The following is a 21,947-nucleotide window of genomic DNA, read 5'->3' on the forward strand; positions in this document are numbered from 1 at the left end:
GAAGAAGAAGAAGAAGAAGAAGAAGAAGAAGAAGAAGAAGAAGAAGAAGAAGAAGGAGAACGCGAAGAACACGAAGAAGAAGAAGAGGAAGAAGAAGAAGAAGAAGAAGAAGAAGAAGAAGAAGAAGAAGAAGATGAAAAAGAAGAAGGAGAAGAAGAAGAAGAAGAAGAAGAAGAAGAAGAAGAAGAAGAAGAAGAAGAAGAAGAAGAAGAAGAAGAAGAAGAAAAAGAAGAAGAAGAAGAAAAAGAAGAAGAAGAAGAAGAAGAAGAAGAAGAAGAAGAAAAAGAAGAGAAAGAAGAAGAAGAGGAAGATGAACTCGAAGAAGAACGCGAAGAAGCAGAAGAAGAAGAAGAAGAAGAAGAAGAAGAAGAAGAAGAAGAGGAAGAAACAAAAGAAGAAGAAGAACGCGAAGAAGATGAAGAAGAAGAAGAAGAAGAACGCGAAGAAGAAGAAGAAGAACGCGAAGAAGAAGAACACGAAGAAGAAGAACGCGAAGAAGAAAAAGAAGAAAAACGCGAAGAAGAAGGAGAAGAAGAAGAAGAAGAAGAAGAAGAAAAAGAAGAAGAAGAAGAAGAAGAGGAAGAAGAAGAAGAAGAAGAAGAAGAAGAAGATGAAGAAGAACGCAAAGAAGAAGAAGAAGAAGAATAAGAAGAAGATGAAAAAAGAAGAAAAAGAAGAAAGAAGGAAAAGAAGAAGAAGAAAAAAAGAGAAGAAGAAGAAGAAGAAGAAGAAGAAGAAGAAGAAGAAGAAGAAGAAGAAGAAGAAGAAGAAGAACGCAAAGAATAAGAAGAAGAAGAAGAAGAAGAAGAAGAAGAAGAAGAAGAAGAAGAAGAAGAAGAAGAAGAAGAAGAAGAAGAAGAAGAAGAAGAAGAAGAAGAAGAAGAAGAAGAAGAAGAAGAAGAAGAAGAAGAACGTGAAGAAGAAGAAGAAGAAGAAGAAGAAGAAGAAGAAGAACGGGAAGAAGAAGTAGAAGAAGAAGAAGAAGAAGAAGAAGAAGAAGAAGAAGAAGAAGAAGAAGAAGAGGAAGAAGAAGTTGTTTTGGGTGATTTCTGCTTTCTCCCAATATATGCGATGGTCTTTCATGGAGGTGTGTAGAAATATGGCAGAGTTTTCTTGTGCATATTTCACGGAGTTCTTGTGTTCTTTAATTCTTGTTTTGAGGTCTCTTCCCGTTTGGCCCCAATAAACTCGTTCACAATCTCTACAAGGTATTTTGTGAACTCCTTGGCTTATCTCTATGGTGGACATTTACTACTTTACTAAATAGGCTATTGGGATGATTGAACACAACATTTATTTTATTCTTACATACTTTTTAAATGTCTTGTATTGTATTATCAAATGGTGGAATGATACGCTTATTATCCCAGATGACCTATTTATTCTATCTTATCTATTTATCTATTCGTTTATTTAGTCATTTATAACTTTTTAGTGGCAGAGTTTGACAAAAGCATCACATCATGCATATTATATATCATCTAGTGTGACATTATGAATACTACACGTGACATAGGGGTGAAGTCATATATTTTTCACGTGACTCAAGTGTGACGTCATACAGTAGCCTTTCTTTAATTTTATAAAGTTCGTCGACAACTAGATGGAACCGTGCGCAAAGGAACAGCGGATATATGTATGTATGCATGAATGTATATATACATGTGTTATGTATGTATGTATGTATGTATGTATGTATGTATGTATGTATGTATGTATGTATGTATGTATGTACGCATTTATGTATGTATGTATGCATGTACGTATGTATGTATATATGTACATTATGTATGTTTGTTTGCATATATATATGTATGCATGTGTGTATGTGCGCATATATGTATGTATGTATGTATGTATGTATGTATGTATGTATGTATGTATATATGTATATATGTATGTATGTATGTATGTATGTATGTATGTATGTATGTATGTATGTATGTATGTATATATGTATGTATGTATGTATGCATGTATGTATGTATGTATGTATGTATGTATGTATGTATGTATGTATGCAGAAAGGAAGAACCTGGTGCTTTGTTGGTGATAATGCCGTTGGTGTCAGGACAGGTGATTGCAGTGGTTGCAATAGTGATGGTGCGAATGGCAATGGTGATGGATGCAACAGAAACATTGTAAACATTGTTCTTCGCCGGTGATAACAAGCGTTTCTATCCTTGGGGATTTTATCACCCCCGAGGAGTTGGAGACATGGAGGTGTCAAAGATGTTTTTTTTTTTTTTTCTTTCTTTAGTGTACTCCTAGGGGGAAGAAGGAAAGACATATAATCAAGGTATTCAGGTTTAATTTTTTGAGGGGAGGTGGAAAAAGGTGAACACGTTTAACATCGACTGTCGCTTCTTCTTGACGCCCTACACAAAGCTCTCCTTTAGCACCTCCGTGATCAGCTTCTTCGGCGCGATATTGTCTCCGAGAGCGGAAGCGGTGGTTATCACCGAAGAAATACTAAAAGAACTTCCTCCTACAGATGAAAAAACCCACGCTGACATAGACAGATACGTTTGGTTTGCACAGGCATTTGCGTTCCGTTCCCACCAAAGACGAAGACCGAAACCCGATTGCGTTGAGTGACCCCATGTGTGATGCGACCTTAGGTCACGTGATCGGTCGCCTGGACCGACCGCCATGGCCGAAGACCTTTTGAGAGGGATGGACAGTGGCGAGAACGCCCATTGGAGGGACCGCTACGAGGTGCAGGAACCTCTAGGAAAAGGCGGTTTTGGATGCGTCTACTTGGCGAAAGGCCTCGCCAACGGCACCCTGGTAGCAGCCATCAAAGAAGTCCCCCTCTCCCGCGTCGACACCTGGGGGCGACGCGGAGTGAGAGTGAGTGCCCATTGAGGCCTCTCTATTGCACAAGGTCCAGACTATTCCCGGGGTCATTGAACTATATGAGTGTTTCGTTTCCGACGGAAATTTCTAATGGAGCTGGTCCCTGAAGCGACCGCTATATATGATTACATGGAAAAGTCCGGCAAGCTCCCAGATAAGGATATTAAAAGGCTCTTCATCGATATCGTTAAAACTGTTCAAAGATGTCTCAACGCAGGCGTTTCTCATAAGGACATTAAACCTGAGAACGTCTTGCTGTACCAAGATCCAGCAACGGGGCAATTCGGGACAAAGTTAATCGACTTCGGTTGTGGGGAAACCATTAGAGGATACATGGGAGGACATATAGGCGGGACAAATATTTACTGGCCACCAGAATATATCGCCGATGGAGAGTTCCTGCATGTCCCGGCGACTGTGTGGAGCCTTGGGACACTCCTCTACTACCTGGTGTGCAAGGACGATCCCTTCTACGACAAAGACGAGATCATAAAAGCTAACCCGCCCTTCCCCGACGACCTTCCCCTTAAATCCCGTGACTTAATTATGAAATGCTTCGCAATGGACCCATGGGAGCGGCCCACCCTCCATGGGATCTTGTCCCACCCTTGGCTGAAGGGTCTTGGCCGCTCCAAGGAAGGGGACGAGTTCGAGGACCCCGATCCTAAGCTCTTCCCTCATGAAGTCTTCGGGAAACTGTACCTGAAAAGGAAACGCAAGAGGAAACAGAACCCCCAGACCCCCAAAAGGAAGAACAGTAAACGAGGTCTACCAGAAGCTAACGACAAGGAAGTCTCTCCACCTATACAAAAGCGCCATAAAAAGGATTAATCAAGCCCCATACGCCCTCATCATCTTTTACATGCTAAAATTGACATTAGCATTGTACGATGAACATGCCCAGGAAAAATCTCTCTCAGCTCTGAAAAAATGACTTTATGAAAACATAAAGAGAAATTTAAAGAAGGAAATAAGTTTTGACCAGCAAGCGTGCCCTTCCAATTTTTGACATTGGAAACAAAGGTGAATATTGCAACGAGGTACAGTTAGAAACTTGCCTCGACGGGATGATGGAAATATTCCCACCGGACTTCAGCTTCGTCATCGGGGAAACCTTGTCTTCATCTTGTCCCTCGCCTCAATCCCCCGTTGTCGCAGCTTCAGCTAACCTCGAGGATTCCGTCAGTGGTCTTTCCAGGTCTCGGTCATCTCCGAGTAGATTTTGCATTAGTAATTCCGACCTTGAGGCGAGGGGGGTGGGCAAAGATGACCAGCCTCAGTTCGTGGTCGAGTGCGAACAGAGGCTATCACATCGTCAGACCTTCTGCTTTCTTGGTACTCGCCCTTAAGACCGAGTAACCAACACTAGCTCGAATTCAAAGGAAGTTAGAAAAAAATGTATTATGAAAATGGACAACTACAGGAAGTGATGAAAGTAATTGAAATATCTAAAGGAGCAATAAAACGTTTTTGAACGTTAATGAAAGAGAAACCGCATAATTTTCTCCGGAGTCGACTTGACAACAAAGAATAATCCTCAAATTACGGATTCTTGGCAAGGAAGAAAGTCGAGCCCAAATCTATTCTGGCCTTCGCTGGTCGTGCAAGACTGGCATCAACAACAATGACCCCTTGACAATTACGAGACAGAAAAGGATCCTCATCGTAAAGGGTTAAATCGCTTTTGTGAGCAAGAGCCTTTTGCTACCAAACCCGTGCATAAAGGAGAAAGCCCAATAGAGATGGAAAACGTCCACACCAGAAAAATAGAAGTTTCTCCTTAGTCACCATAATGGCAGAACTGAAAAAAAAGATTTCATCAGAACGAGCCATGAAGAGAGAAAAAGATAAACTGAATACGAAGAGCAACAAACAGAAAAGGGCATGGAATAGTGAAAAGGTTCAGTAAATGAACTCGTCTTAAAGAGCCATATACAGTGGCAGAATACTCTCCCCTCAGCTGAATAAAATCGCCTGGCGACATAAAGAATAAATATACGAAATTTAAAACAGAGTCAAAGGCTTGACCTAAAGAGATGCTTCCCTCAGCTGAATAAAACCGCTTTTGGATAAACAGAATTACTGAAAAAAATAACTGATGATTTGAATTGAAAAGCTGAAGACTTAACTGAGTGTGGCTTACTGTCAAATAGATAAAATCACTTTGTGATCGTCAGACCACACATACAAGTCCCACAAGACAAGGGAAAGGTGCCCATGGAATAAACTTCCTGCAGAGGCACTGGAATGTAGTTCAGTTCGAAGCTTTAAGAATCATTTAGACTAGCTTCCCACAATAGCCCATAATGACAATAAACAAAAGTGGAGAAAGCACACTTCCCTATTTTACTCCTGAAGTCACAATGAAATATTTTCCATTAATTTTGCTTCCTGGGTCTTAACTTGATATGCATTATTTGTGCAAGTGCTCTTTATGGCCCTTTTAATTCTGAGGGTATGTCATACTCTTCCTTGTCTAAAATGTTACACAAGGATTTCCTAGGTACCCGATCGAAGGCTTTTACCAGATCCACAAAGGCTACATAAATTTTCTTATTCCACTCCCAGTTTTTCTTAGACAGCATTTTCAGGGCAAAAATTAGATCTACGGGGGATCTTCCAGGTCTAAAGTCACAATATCATTCATCAAAATTGTCCTTTACATCCCTCTCAGTCTCTTTTCTAGCATTTTTTCATAAACTTTTGCTATATGTGGCATCAAAGATATTCTTCTGTAGATTTTGTAGTCCGGTCTGTCTCCTTTATTTCTATATATTGGGTTTATTACATATTCAGTCTAATCCTCAGGTATTTTTCCTGCATCCCAGAATTTGCTCGAGATGTCTTTTACCAATAGAATCCCTTCTTTCCCAATATTCTTGAATATATCTGATGGAATCGTGTCTTCTCCTGTAGGTTTGCCATATTTAATTTGTTTTAATGACGTCATTTCATCGACTGTAATTGATCCTTCGTTTAATTCTATAATTCCATCTATATTGTTCTCTGATTCATTTGGTTCCACATTATTTGGTATTATATTCAACAGTTTTTTTATAGTAGTTTTTTTCCCATTTTCTGTTAATTTCTTCTCCATTTTCAACTCTAACAGCATATGACGGCGGTGCTGATGCCCTTCTCCAGGTTGTAGCTATACTGTAAATACGCTCGCTGGCTGAGCGGGTTAGGGCGTCGTTAATTGCGGCGAAGGTCAAGGGGATGGCGGTTCGAATCATGTCACCGGCCAAGTTGAACCAAGGGCATGGTTCATTAAATTCCACGCTACAAAGTCAAATAAATAAGCTTTCTAGCTCCTAGTAAATCCTGTTCTTTTTATGTTTTTTTTTTTTTTTTTTTTTTTTTTTTTCTCTTTCTTCCTCTCTTCTAGCATCAACATCCCTTTCGGTCACAGGTCTGTTTGCACCAAACCCAAGGAAAAGACGCCACTGGGTACGAACCGTCGCACTTGGTCAAAGTGAAGCAGTCTCTCTTGTCGATGTTTTTTTTTTTTTGTTTTGTTTTTTTTTCTAGAGGTGTGGACTGTGTTTTTTTGTTTTGTCTCTTTTAGATGGTGAAAAAAAAATCTTAGAGTGGTGGATTCTTATTATTTATTTATTTCTATTTTTTAGAGTGGTGTTTTTTCTTCGAGAGAGATAGAGAGAGAGAGAGAGAGAGAGAGAGAGAGAGAGAGAGAGAGAGAGAGAGAGAGAGAGAGAGAGAGAGAGAGAGAGAGAGAGAGAGAGAGAGAAAGAGATAGGTAGATTTTTTTTAGCACTTTCGTATATTACATCCAGTGCAGAAGTACTTTTTGCATTGGATGTAATATTCGAAAGCGCTCTGCTTCATTAATTTCTTTTTTCCAAGTGGGCTACTTTACATAAGTGAACACACGTACCCGTGTTCTTATTAGAGAGAGAGAGAGAGAGAGAGAGAGAGAGAGAGAGAGAGAGAGAGAGAGAGAGAGAGAGAGAGAGAGAGAGAGGGGGGGGGATTATGTCATGAAACATAGGGAAGATGAAAGAATCCCACTATCGGAGAAAGGAAACGGATGAAGAATAGAATTAACCGTATATTTCGACCACTCTCTGTGGTCCTCTTCAGCGAATAGTTACATAGTGTACAAGTGTTATATAATCGGTACAAAGGGATACATTGCAAACATGGAAAGGTGGCTCAAGTAACTCTACCTTGGTAACGATTGCTGTCTTCCAAGCCATCTGCATTATGTAATTTTTTTTATTGCTAATGTTGTTAAACAATCTGATGACCATTGTCCTTTAAACCTATTACAACTTGGGTAATTTTTAATTATTGATGACTCGATGATCTTCCTCCGGACACTCCACTTAGAGTTCTAGATGAGCCCTGTGCAACCTGCGGCCCTCAAAGGCTTTGATTGCGGCCCTCCCTCTCTCCCTTTCTCCTAAAAATAAATAAGCTATAATGCGGCCCTCAGAGAGAGGGTAGGAGCCTTTCATTTGCAAATTAATGGTCAGGAAAATGTCTGTGTTTGATCATTCTTATGATAATGATCCCAGTTAACCAATATTAAGTAGTTATTTAGGTATGTACATTATAGAGATAAGGTATGGTAGCCTTTCATTTGCTCATTTATAGTAAGGAAAATACATTTGTTTCGGACAATTCTTATTTTTGTGATCCCAATTTAAATAAAATCAGTAACAAACTACATATCCATCTTTATCAGTATAATCTCACATAATATGTCTTCGATCGTAGTAAATAGCATGAAATAGTTATAAAGGTTAGTTGTGTGGCCCTCCATACCAACAGAATCATGACTATTGGCCCTTTGGGGAAAAAGGTGGCACACCCCTCCTGTCCTAGAGGATTTATTTCTGCTTTCTCCCAATTTATGCGATGGTCTTTCATGGAGGTGTGTAGAAATATGGCAGAGTTTTCTTGTGCATATTTGACGGAGTTCTTGTGTTCTTTAATTCTTGTTTTGAGGTCTCTTCCGTTTGACCCCAATAAACTCGTTCACAATCTCTACAAGGTATTTTGTGAACTCCTTGGCTGTCATCCGTCTTATCTCTATGGTGGACATTTACTACTTTACTAAATAGGCTATTGGGATGATTGAAAACAGCATTTATTTTATCCTTATATCCTTTAGAAATGTCTTGTATTGTATTATCAAATGGTAGAATGATACGCTTATTATCCCAGATGACCTATTTATTCTATTTTATCTATTTATCTATTCGTTTATTTAGTCATTTATAACTTTTTAGTGGCAGAGTTTGACAAAAGCATCACTTCATGCATGTTATATGTCATCTACTGTGACGTTATGAATACTACACGTGACGTAGGGGTGAAGTCATATATTTTTCACGTGACTCAAGTGTGACGTCATGCAGTAGCCATTCTTTAATTTGATAAAGTTCGTCGACAACTAGATGGAACCGTGCTCAAAGGGACAGCGTATATATGTATGTATGCATGAAGGTATGTATACATATGTTATGTATGTGTGTATGTATGCATTTATGTATGTATGTATGTATGCATGTACGTATGCATGTACGTATGTATGTACATATCTACACTATGATCATTTGCATATATATATGTATGCACGCGTGTATGTGCGCATATATGTATGTATGTATGTATGTTTTTTTTTGTTTTGTTTTTTTTTGCATCCGACCTAGATATGGATCAAAAGGTCTCCTGTCGGCATGCTCCGCCTTTGTAATCCTTTGTAATCCTTTGTATGTATATATGTACGTGTGTATGTAAGCATATATGTATATATATGTATGTATATATGTACGTGTGTATGTAAGCATATATGTATATATATGTATGCATGTATGTATGTATGTATATATGTATGTATGTATGTATGTATGTATGTATGTATGTATGTATGTATGTATGTATGTATGTATGTACGCATATTCACTCACTCACTCCGCTGGATCTTGAACCTCGTGTAGATTCTGGTCCGCCAACAGTAATCCTCTCCATAGCCTTCGGACCTGTGCTGCTTCCATCCAGGTTACTTTATTTATTCCTCTTCTGTCCATCTCCGCATCCACTCCATCTATCCATCTCATTCGAGGTCTCCCTCTGGGTCTTCTTCCAGGCATTCTGCCCATCATAACTCGTTTTGGAATTCTATGATACTCCATACGCGGCACATGCCCAACCCATCTCAATTTTGTTCTACTTATAACATCTGTTATTTTCTCTTGTTTAGTTATTTCACTCAGCTCATTATTGTGTCGCCCTCTCCACCTATTCTCATTTTCATCAAAAACTGGTCCAGTAATTCGCCTCAATATTGTATTCTCAAACACCAGTAGTCTTTGTTCCATTTGTTTTGTTAAGCTCCATGTCTCACTGGCATATAAAACTATAGGTCGTAGGATTGCATTGTAGATTCTTAATTTTGTATTTCTTGATATGCTTTTCTTCTTTAATATTGGTACAAGGTTAAAATAACATCTGTTTGCTGAAGCGATTCTTATATTTATTTCTGTCTTCATCTTGTTTCTATTTGTTACTGTTGCACCTAGATATCTGAAACTCTCTACTTCCTCTATTCTCTTGTCTTCGAAAAACACATCATCTACGTTCCTCTCCTCTCTGCTCATACCCATTATTTTGGTTTTATCGAAATTTATTTGCAGCCCAACTCTCTCTGCTGTCTCTCTTAGTGGGGTGATTAGATCTTTCAAATCATCTCTACTCTCGGCAATTAGGTCCACATCATCAGCGTATGTTAGATTATTGACCTTAATGTTGTCCAGTTTACATCCACCCTCTCTATTTATCATTGTCCTAGTTATTTTCTCCATCACCAAGTTAAACAGCAAACAAGATAACACACATCCTTGCCTCAAGCCATTCTCGATTTCGAAACATTCCGAATATCTTCCATCAACCCTTACCACTGATTTTGTGTTTGTAAGACAGACTTTTATTAAACGTATTATCTTGTCCGGTATTCCAAATTCCTTTAGTATGCCCCATACAATCTGTCTGTATATACTGTCGTACGCTTGCTTGAAACCAATAAACAAATGGTATTGCATCGTATTATACTCCCATGCTTTCTCTATTACTTGTTTTAATGTGAAAATATGGTCAATCGTTGACTTTCCACTCATAAATCCACACTGATAATCTCCTATTACACACTCTGCGTATACCTTCAATCTAGTATATAGTACTCTAGCAAGGATCTTATATCCAGTCTGTAACAGTGTAATGCCCCTGTAATTTATACATTCGTTTTTATTTCCTTTTTTATGTATTGGTATTATCACTCCTTCATTCCATGATGATGGTATTCTTTCCTTTCTCCATACTAGCTGTATTAATTCTGTCAATTTTCTTTCTAAAACTTCTCCACCTAATTTTAAGAGTTCTACTGGGATATTATATCTTCCTGGAGCTTTATTACTGTTTAAACCTCTGATGCATTTTCTTATTTCCTCCAGCGATGGTTCCTCCAGGTAATCCTCTGGTCCTTGTATATCTTTACTAATCAAAGGATTTTCAGGTTCAGGTCTATTTAAGAGTTCCCTAAAATATTTTACCATCGTTCCATTACCTGTATGTATTTATGTACGTACGTATGTATGTATGTATGTATGTATGTATGTATGTATGTATGTATGTATGTATGTATGTATGTATGTATGTATGTATGTATGTATGTATGTATGTATGTATGTATGTATGTATGTATATATGTATGCATGTATGTATGTATGTATGTATGTATGTATGTATGTATGTATGTATGTATGTATGTATGTATGTATGTATGTGCGCATATATGTATGTATATATGTATGTATGTATGTATGTATGTATGCATATATGTATGTATTTATGTATGCATGTATGTATGTATGTATATATGTATGCATATATGTATGCATTTATGTATGTATGTATGTATGCATATATATATATGTATTTATATATGTATGTATGCATGTATGTATGTATGTATGTATGTACAGTATGTATGTGCAGTATGTACGTATGTATGTACAGTATGTATGTATGCATGTGTATATGTATGTTCGTATGTATGTATGTATGTATGCATATATGTATGTATGTATGTGTGTATGTATGTATGTATGTATGTATGTATGTATGTATGTATGTATGTATGTATGCGTGTATGTTAGTGTGTATGCATATATGCACACAAACACATATATACACATATATACGAACATACATATACACATACATACAAACATACACACATACATACATATATACATACATATATGCATACATACATACATACATACATACATACATACATACATACATACATACACACATACATACATACACACATACATACATACATACACATGCATACATACATACATACATACTTACATACATACTTACATACTTACATACATACCTACATACATACATACATACATACATACATACATACATGCATGCATATACAACTCGATGGCGCAATGGTAGCGTTCACTGGCGCCACTACGATGGTTCGAGTTGGCATCCAGCCCAGGACTGAAATAATTTTAGTATCGATGCACTGCGAGTCGTTACTCCAACTCTCGTGGGCGGGGAGTTGGGGTGTTTGTGCGTGTAGGGTCACAGCATTACCCATAGATCGGTCATATATGAGCTCTGAGCTCTCTTCCGGGAAGGAAATAGCTGTGAAAGGGTTACAGAGGAGGATTACAAAGGAGGAGCATCATGCCGACAGGAGACCTTTTGATCCATAAGTAGATCGGATGCGAAAAAAGTGATAATAATGATAAATGAATAGATAAATAGATATATAAATATATAAAATTGTAATGTAAATAATAATAGATAAGATAAATAGATAAATAAATAAATTGGTATAGTTAGATATTAAACAAACAAGTAAATAGTAAATAATAATAAATTGACAGATAAATAATAATGATAATCAGACAAATAATAATAAACAGACAAATAATAACAAATAATAAAATAATATAGAATAAATGGCAGGTATTACAGCATCTTGCTTAGGTGCTTATCTAGACGAATCTTAAAGCTTCGAACTGAACTACATTGCACTACCTGTGCAGGAAGTTTATTCCATTCATTAACTACACGTTTGGCGAAGTTGTTTCTACCCGCTCCCAAATTAAATCTATGTCCTGACAGTTTGGGACCATTATTTCTTGTCGGATTCTCATTCAGGGAAAACTGAATCCAAATATCAAAAATAAATCATACGAAAACCGACTAGAACACATAAATCTGTTTTCCCTAAAAAAGCGTAGACTCAGAGTTGACTTGATACTGGTCTTTAAGATTCTAAAGGGAATTGACATCAGAAGTCACAAAGTTTTCACCCTGAATGAGAATCCGACAAGAAATAATGGTCCCAAACTGTCAGGACATAGATTTAATTTGGGAGCGGGTAGAAACAACTTCGCCAAACGTGTAGTTAATGAATGGAATAAACTTCCTGCGGAGACAGTGCAATGTAGTTCAGTTTCGAAGCTTTAAGATTCATTTAGATAAACACCTAAACAAGATGCTGTAATACCTGCCATTTATTCTATATTATTTGATTATTTGTTTGTTATTGTTTGTTTATTATTATTTGTTTGATTATCATTATCATTTATCTGTCAATTTATTATTATTTACTATTTACTTGTTTGTTTAATATCTAACTATACCAATTTATTTATTTATCTATCTATCTTATCTATTATTATTTACATTACAATTTTATATATTTATATATCTATTTATCTATTCATTTATCATTATTATCACTTTTTTCGCATCCGATCAACTTATGGATCAAAAGGTCTCCTGTCGGCATGATGCTCCTCCTTTGTAATCCTCCTCTGTAACCCTTTCACAGCTATTTCCTTCCCGGAAGAGAGCTCAGAGCTCATATATGACCGATCTATGGGTAATGCTGTGACCTTACACGCACAAACACCCCAACTCCCCGCCCACGAGAGTTGGAGTAACGACTCGCATTGCATCGATACTAAAATTATTTCAGTCCTGGGCTGGATGCCAACTCGAACCGTCGTAGTGGCGCCAGTGAACACTACCATTGCATCATCGAGTTGTATATGCATGCATGTATGTATGTATGTATGTATGTATGTATGTATGTATGTATGTATGTATGTATGTATGTATGTATGTATGTATGTATGTATGTATGTATGTATGTATGTATGTATGTATGTATGTATGTATGTATGTATGTATGTATGTATGTATGTATGTATGCATATATGTATGTATATATGTATGTATGTGTGTATGTTTGTATGTATGTGTATATGTATGTTCGTATATATGTGTATATATGTGTTTGTGTGCATACATGCATACACACTAACATACATGCATACATACATACATACATACATACATACATACATACATACATACATACATACACACATACATACATACATATATGCATACATACATACATACATACGAACATACATATACACATGCATACATACATACTGTACATACATACATACATACTGCACATACATACTGTACATACATACATACATACATACATGCATACATACATATATAAATACATACATATATGCATACATACATACATACATAAATGCATACATATATGCATACATACATACATACATACATACATACATACATACATACATACATATATGCATACATACATACATACATACATACATATATACATACATATATGCGCACATACATACATACATACATACATACATACATACATACATACATACATACATACATGCATACATACATACATACATACATACATACATACATACATACATACATACATACATACATACATACATACATACATACATACATGCATACATACATACATACATACATACATACATACATACATACATACGTACATAAATACATACAGGTAATGGAACGATGGTAAGAATATTTTAGGGAACTCTTAAATAGACCTGAACCTGAAAATCCTTTGATTAGTAAAGATATACAAGGACCAGAGGATTACCTGGAGGAACCATCGCTGGAGGAAATAAGAAAATGCATCAGAGGTTTAAACAGTAATAAAGCTCCAGGAAGATATAATATCCCAGTAGAACTCTTAAAATCAGGTGGAGAAGTTCTAGAAAGAAAATTGACAGAATTAATACAGCTAATATGGAGAAAGGAAAGAATACCATCATCATGGAATGAAGGAGTGATAATACCAATACATAAAAAAAGGAAATAAAAACGAATGTATAAATTACAGGGGCATTACACTGTTACAGACTGGATATAAGATCCTTGCTAGAGTACTATATACTAGATTGAAGGTATACGCAGAGTGTGTAATAGGAGATTATCAGTGTGGATTTATGAGTGGAAAGTCAACGATTGACCATATTTTCACATTAAAACAAGTAATAGAGAAAGCATGGGAGTATAATACGATGCAATACCATTTGTTTATTGGTTTCAAGCAAGCGTACGACAGTATATACAGACAGAGTGTATGGGGCATACTAAAGGAATTTGGAATACCGGCCAATATAATACGTTTAATAAAAGTCTGTCTTACAAACACAAAATCAGTGGTAAGGGTTGATGGAAGATATTCGGAATGTTTCGAAATCGAGAATGGCTTGAGGCAAGGATGTGTATTATCTTGTTTGCTATTTAACTTGGTGATGGAGAAAATAACTAGGACAATGATAAATACAGTAGAGAGGGTGGATGTAAACTGGACAACATTAAGGTCAATAATCTAACATACGCTAATGATGTGGGCCTAATTGCCGAGAGTAGAGATGATTTGAAAGATCTAATCACCCCACTAAGAGAGACAGCAGAGAGAGTTGGGCTGCAAATAAATTTCGATAAAACCAAAATAATGGGTATGAGCAGAGAGGAGAGGAACGTAGATGATGTCTTTTTCGAAGACAAGAGAATAGAGGAAGTAGAGAGTTTCAGATATCTAGGTGCAACAGTAACAAATAGAAACAAGATGAAGACAGAAATAAATATAAGAATCGCTTCAGCAAACAGATGTTATTTTAACCTTTGTACCAATATTAAAGAAGAAAAGCATATCAAGAAATACAAAATTAAGAATCTACAATGCAATCCTACGACCTATAGTTTTATATGCCAGTGAGACATGGAGCTTAACAAAACAAATGGAACAAAGACTACTGGTGTTTGAGAATACAATATTGAGGCGAATTACTGGACCAGGTTTTGATGAAAATGAGAATAGGTGGAGAGGGCGACACAATAATGAGCTGAGGGAAATAACTAAACAAGAGAAAATAACAGATGTTATAAGTAGAACAAAATTGAGATGGGTTGGGCATGTGGCGCGTATGGAGGATCATAGAATTCCAAAACGAGTTATGATGGGTAGAATGCCTGGAAGAAGACCCAGAGGGAGACCTCGAATGAGATGGATAGATGGAGTGGATGCGGAGATGGACAGAAGAGGAATAAATAAAATAACCTGGATGGAAGCAGCACAGGTCTGAAGGGTATGGAGAGGATTACTGTTGGCGGACCAGAATCTACACGAGGTTCAAGATCCAGCGGAGTGAGTGAGTGAATATGCGTACATACATACATACATACATACATACATACATACATACATACATACATACATACATACATACATACATACATACATACATACATACATACATACATACATACATGCATACATATATATACATATATGCTTACATACACACGTACATATACATACATACATGTATACATACATACACATATGTGTACATTCATACATACATACATACATACATACATACATACATACATACATACATACATACATACATACATACATACATATATGCGCACATACACGCGTGCATACATATATATATGCAAATGATCATAGTGTACATATATACATACATACGTACATGCATACGTACATGCATACATACATACATACATAAATGCATACATACACACATACATAACATATGTATACATACCTTCATGCATACATACATATATCCGCTGTCCCTTTGAGCACGGTTCCATCTAGTTGTCGACGAAGTTTATCAAATTAAAGAAATGCTACTGTATGACGTCACACTTGAGTTACGTGAAAAATATATGACTTCACCCCTACGTCACGTGTAGTATTCATAACGTCACACTAGATGACATATAACATGAATGAAGTGATGCTTTTGTCAAACTCTGCCACTAAAAAGTTATAAATGACTAAATAAACGAATAGATAAATAGATAAAATAGAATAAATAGGTCATCTGGGATAATAAGCGTATCATTCTACCATTTGATAATACAATACAAGACATTTCTAAAGGATATAAGGATAAAATAAATGCTGTGTTCAATCATCCCAATAGCCTATTTAGTAAAGTAGTAAATGTCCACCATAGAGATAAGACGGATGACAGCCAAGGAGTTCACAAAATACCTTGTAGAGATTGTGAACGAGTTTATTGGGGTCAAACGGAAGAGACCTCAAAACAAGAATTAAAGAGCACAAGAACTCCGTGAAATATGCACGAGAAAACTCTGCCATATTTCTACACACCTCCATGAAAGACCATCGCATAAATTGGGAGAAAGCAGAAATAAATCCTCTAGAAGAGGGGTGTGCTACCTTTCTTCCCAAAGGGCCACTAGTCATGATTCTGTTGGTATGGAGGGCCAATTAACCTTTATAACTATTTCATGCTATTTACTACGATCGAAGACATATTATGTGAGATTATACTGATAAAGATAGATAAGTAGTTTGTTACGGATTTTATTTAAATTGGGATCACAAAAATAAGAATTGTCCGAAACAAATGTATTTTCCTTACTATAAATGAGCAAATGAAAGGCTACCATACCTTATCTCTATAATGTACAAACCTAAATAACTACTTAATATTGGTTAACTGGGATCATTATCATAAGAATGATCAAACACAGACATTTTCCTGACCATCAATTAGCAAATGAAAGGCTGCTACCCTCTCTCTGAGGGCCGCATTATAGCTTATTTATTTCTAGGAGAAAAGGAGGGAGGGCCGCCACAGATGAAAGCCTTTGAGGGCCGCATGTGGCCCTTGGGCCGCAGGTTGCACAGGGCTCATCTAGAACTCTAAGTGGAGTGTCCGGAGGAAGATCATCGAGTCATCATTAATTAAAAATTACCCAAGTTGTAATAGGTTTAAAGGACAATGGTCATCAGATTGTTTAACAACATTAGCAATAAAAAAAATCACATAATGCAGATGGCTTGGAAGACAGCAATCGTTACCAAGGTAGAGTTACTTGAGCCACCTTTCCATGTTCGCAATGTATCCCTTTGTACCGATTATATAACACTTGTACACTATGTAACTATTCGCTGAAGAGGACCACAGAGAGTGCTCGAAATATACGGTTAATTCTATTCTTTTTCCGTTTACTTTCTCCGATAGTGGGATTCTTTCATCTTCCCTATGTTTCATGACATAATCCCCCCCTCTCTCTCTCTCTCTCTCTCTCTCTCTCTCTCTCTCTCTCTCTCTCTCTCTCTCTCTCTCTCTCTCTCTCTCTCTCTCTCTCTCTATAATAAAAACACGGCTACGTGTGTTCACTTATGTAAAGTAGCCCACTTGGAAAAAAGAAATTAACGAAGCAGAGCGCTTTCGAATATTACATCCAATGCAAAAAGTACTTCTGCACTGGATGTAATATACGAAAGTGCTAAAAAAAATCTACCTATCTCTTTCTCTCTCTCTCTCTCTCTCTCTCTCTCTCTCTCTCTCTCTCTCTCTCTATCTATCTATCTATCTATCTATCTATCTATCTCTCTCGAAGAAAAAACACCACTCTAAAAAATAGAAATAAATAAATAATAAAAATCCACCACTCTAAGATTTTTTTTTCACCATCTAAAAGAGACAAAACAAAAAACACAGTCCACACCTCTAGGAAAAAAAAAAAAAAAATCGACAAGAGAGACTGCTTCACTTTGACCAAGTGCAACGGTTCGTTCCCAGTGGCGTCTTTCCCTTGGGTTTGGTGCAAACAGACCTGTGACCGGAAGGGAGTGGACACCAAGTGGTACCGATTCACAGTCTCGAAAGGTCTGCGACAGGTAGGCAGGCAGGCAGGCAGGCCTAGCAAGGCGGCCGATGTGTGACTGACAGGGCTCAAGAAATTCACCTTTTGCCTCGGAGCCCTGACGTTAGTCTTGATCAACGACCACACGGAAATGGACCCTGCCTATGGAATCATTCTGGGAACTTACCCAGGTCTTTTTCTCGAATGGCTACATTAAATGTGGGAACATTTAGAGGACAGGAAGATATCATATAGTTAAAAAAAAAACACGCCTTGCTGCGCCGAAAATATCAAAGAGACTGTTAAAACAAAAAAGAAGAAATTCCGAAAATGGAAGAAAAGGAGAATAAAAAATCGGCTGGAGTGTGTTGATGCTAGAAGAGAGGAAGAAAGAGCAAAAAAAAAAAAAAAAAAAAATCATAAAAAGAACAGGATTTACTAGGAGCTAGAAAGCTTATTTATTTGACTTTGTAGCGTGGAATTTAATGAATAATGCCCTTGGTTCAACTTGGCCGGTGACAGGATTCGAACCGCCATCCCCTTGACCTTCGCCGCAAGTAACGACGCCCTAACCCGCTCAGCCAGCGAGCTTATTTACAGTATAGCTAAAACCTGAAGAAGGGCATCAGCACCGCCGTCATATGCTGTTAGAGTTGAAATTGGAGAAGAAATTAACAGAAAATGGGAAAAAAAACTACTATAAAAAAAACTGTTGAATATAATACCAAATAATGTGGAACCAAATGAATCAGAGAACAATATAGATGGAATTCTAGAATTAAACGAAGGATCAATTACAGTTGATGAAATGACGTCATTAAAACAAATTAAATATGGCAAAGCTACAGGAGAAGACACGATTCCATCAGATATATTAAAGAATATTGGGAAAGAAGGGATTCTATTGGTAAAAGACATCTTGAGCAAATTATGGGATGCAGGAAAAATACCTGAGGATTAGACTAAATATGTAATATACCCAATATATAGAAATAAAGGAGACAAACCGGACTACAAAATCTACAGAAGAATATCTTTAATGCCACATATAGCAAAAGTTTATGAAAAAATACTAGAAAAGAGACTAAGAGGGATGTAGAGGACAATTTTGATGAATGATATTGTGACTTTAGATCTGGAAGATCCACCATTGATCTAAATTTTGCCCTGAAAATGCTGTCTAAGAAAAACTGGGAGTGGAATAAGAACATTTATGTAGCCTTAGTGGATCTGGTAAAAGCCTTCGATCGGGTACCTAGGAAATCCTTGTGTAACATTTTAGACAAGGAAGAGTATGACATACCCTCAGAATTAAAAGGGCCATAAAGAGCACTTGCACAAATAATGCATATCAAGTTAAGACCCAGGAAGCAAAATTAAGGGAAAATATTTCATTGTGACTTCAGGAGTAAAATAGGGAAGTGTGCTTTCTCCACTTTTGTTTATTGTCATTATGGTCTATTCTGGGAAGCTATTCTAAATTATTCTTAAAGCTTCGAACTGAACTACATTCCACTGCCTCTGCAGGTAGTTTATTCCATGGGCACCTTTCCCTTGTCTTATGGGACTTGTATGTGTGGTCTGACGATCACAAAGTGATTTTATCTATTTGACAGTAAGCCACACTCAGTTAAGTCTTCAGCTTTTCAATTCAAATCATCAGTTATTATTTTTTTCAGTAATTCTGTTTATCCAAAAGCTGTTTTATTCAGCTGAGGGAAGCATCTTTCTAGGTCAAGCCTTTGACTCTGTTTTAAATTTCGTATATTTATTCTTTTGTCGCCAGGCGATTTTATTCAGCTGAGGGGAGGGTATTCTGCCCCTGTATATGGCTCTTTAAGACGAGTTCATTTACTGAACCTTTTCACTATTCCATGTCCTTTTATGTTTGTTGCTCTTCATATTCAGTTTGTCTTTTTCTCTCTTCATGGCTCGTTCTGATGAAATCTTTTTTTCAGTTCTGCCATTATGGTGACTAAGGAGAGACTCCTATTTTTCTGGTGTGGACGTTTTCCATCTCTATTTGGCTTTTTCATTTATGCACGGGTTCGGTAGCAAAAGGCTCTTGCTCACAAAAGCGATTTAACCCTTTATGATGAGGCTCTTTTTCCGTCTCGTAATTGTCGAGGGGCCATTGTTGTTGATGCCAGTCTTGCACGACCAGCAAAGGCCAGAATAGATTTGGGCTCGATTTTCTTCCTTGCCAAGAATCCGTAATTTGAGGATTATTCTTTGTTGCCAAATCGACTCCGGAGAAAATTATGCGGTTTCTCTTTCATTAACGTTCAAAAACGTTTTATTGCTCCTTTAGATATTTCAATTACTTTCATCACTTCCTGTAGTTGTCCATTTTCATAATACATTTTTTTCTAACTTCCTTTGAATTCGAGCTAGTGTTGGTTACTCGGTCTTAAGGGCGAGTACCAAGAAAGCAGAAGGTCTGACGATGTGATAGCCTCTGTTCGCACTCGACCACGAACTGAGGCTGGTCATCTTTGCCCACCCCCCTCGCCTCAAGGTCGGAATTACTAATGCAAAATCTACTCGGAGATGACCGAGACCTGGAAAGACCACTGACGGAATCCTCGAGGTTAGCTGAAGCTGCGACAACGGGGGATTGAGGCGAGGGACAAGATGAAGACAAGGTTTCCCCGATGACGAAGCTGAAGTCCGGTGGGAATATTTCCATCATCCCGTCGAGGCAAGTTTCTAACTGTACCTCGTTGCAATATTCACCTTTGTTTCCAATGTCAAAAATTGGAAGGGCACGCTTGCTGGTCAAAACTTATTTCCTTCTTTAGATTTCTCTTTATTTTTTCATAAAGTCATTTTTTTAGAGCTGAGAGAGATTTTTCCTGGGCATGTTCATCGTACAATGCTAATGTCAATTTTAGCATGTAAAAGATGATGAGGGCGTATGGGGCTTGATTAATCCTTTTTATGGCGCTTTTGTATAGGTGGAGAGACTTCCTTGTCGTTAGCTTCTGGTAGACCTCGTTTACTGTTCTTCCTTTTGGGGGTCTGGGGGTTCTATTTCCTCTTGCGTTTCCTTTTCAGGTACAATTTCCCGAAGACTTCATGAGGGAAGAGCTTAGGATCGGGGTCCTCGAGCTCGTCCCCTTCCTTGGAGCGGCCAAGACCCTTCAGCCAAGGGTGGGACAAGATCCCATGGAGGGTGGGCCGCTCCCATGGGTCCATTGCGAAGCATTTCATAATTAAGTCACGGCATTTAAGGGGAAGGTCGTCGGGGAAGGGCGGGTTAGCTTTTATGATCTCGTCTTCGTCGTAGAAGGGATCGTCCTTGCACACCAGGTAGTAGAGGAGTGTCCCAAGGCTCCACACAGTCGCCGGGACATGCAGGAACTCTCCATCGGCGATATATTCTGGTGGCCAGTAAATAGTTGTCCCGCCTGTATGTCCTCCCATGTATCCTCTAATGGTTTCCCCACAACCGAAGTCGATTAACTTTGTCCCGAATTGCCCCGTTGCTGGATCATGGTACAGCAAGACGTTCTCAGGTTTAATGTCCTTATGAGAAACGCCTGCGTTGAGACATCTTTGAACAGTTTTAACGATATCGATGAAGAGCCTTTTAATATCCTTATCTGGGAGCTTGCCGGACTTTTCCATAGAATCATATATAGAGGTCGCTTCAGGGACCAGCTCCATTAGAAATTCCCGTCGGAAACGAAACACTCATATAGTTCAATGACCCCGGGAATAGTCTGGACCTTGTGCAATAGAGAGGCCTCAATGGGCACTCACTCTCACTCCTTCGCGTCGCCCCCAGGTGTCGACGCGGGAGAGGGGGACTTCTTTGATGGCTGCTACCTGGGTGCCCATGGCGAGACTCTTCGCCAAGTAAACGCATCCAAAACCGCCTTTTCCTAGAGGTTCCTGCACCTCGTAGTGGTCCCTCCAATGGGTGTTCTCGCCACTGTCCATCCCTCTCAAAA

The 21,947-nt window shown here is 37.8% G+C and overlaps 2 protein-coding genes across 2 annotated transcripts; one reads left to right on the top strand and one right to left on the bottom strand.

The window, feature by feature from the left end:
- The first annotated feature begins 2,949 nt into the window (after positions 1-2,949).
- Positions 2,950-3,690, top strand: LOC143023357 (serine/threonine-protein kinase pim-2-like). Its single transcript, XM_076181876.1, has one exon. It carries the CDS (start codon positions 2,950-2,952, stop codon positions 3,688-3,690), a length of 741 nt encoding a protein of 246 aa, XP_076037991.1.
- A 17,331-nt stretch (positions 3,691-21,021) lies between these two features.
- On the bottom strand, positions 21,022-21,660 carry LOC143023358 (serine/threonine-protein kinase pim-2-like). The gene has a single exon (XM_076181877.1). It carries the CDS (start codon positions 21,658-21,660, stop codon positions 21,022-21,024), a length of 639 nt encoding a protein of 212 aa, XP_076037992.1.
- Positions 21,661-21,947: the final 287 nt, after the last annotated feature.

The sequence above is a fragment of the Oratosquilla oratoria genome, unplaced genomic scaffold, assembly GCF_046742065.1.
Source record: "Oratosquilla oratoria isolate Oo_2021 unplaced genomic scaffold, ASM4674206v1 SCAFFOLD47, whole genome shotgun sequence".
In the NCBI taxonomy this organism is placed as follows: domain Eukaryota; kingdom Metazoa; phylum Arthropoda; class Malacostraca; order Stomatopoda; family Squillidae; genus Oratosquilla; species Oratosquilla oratoria.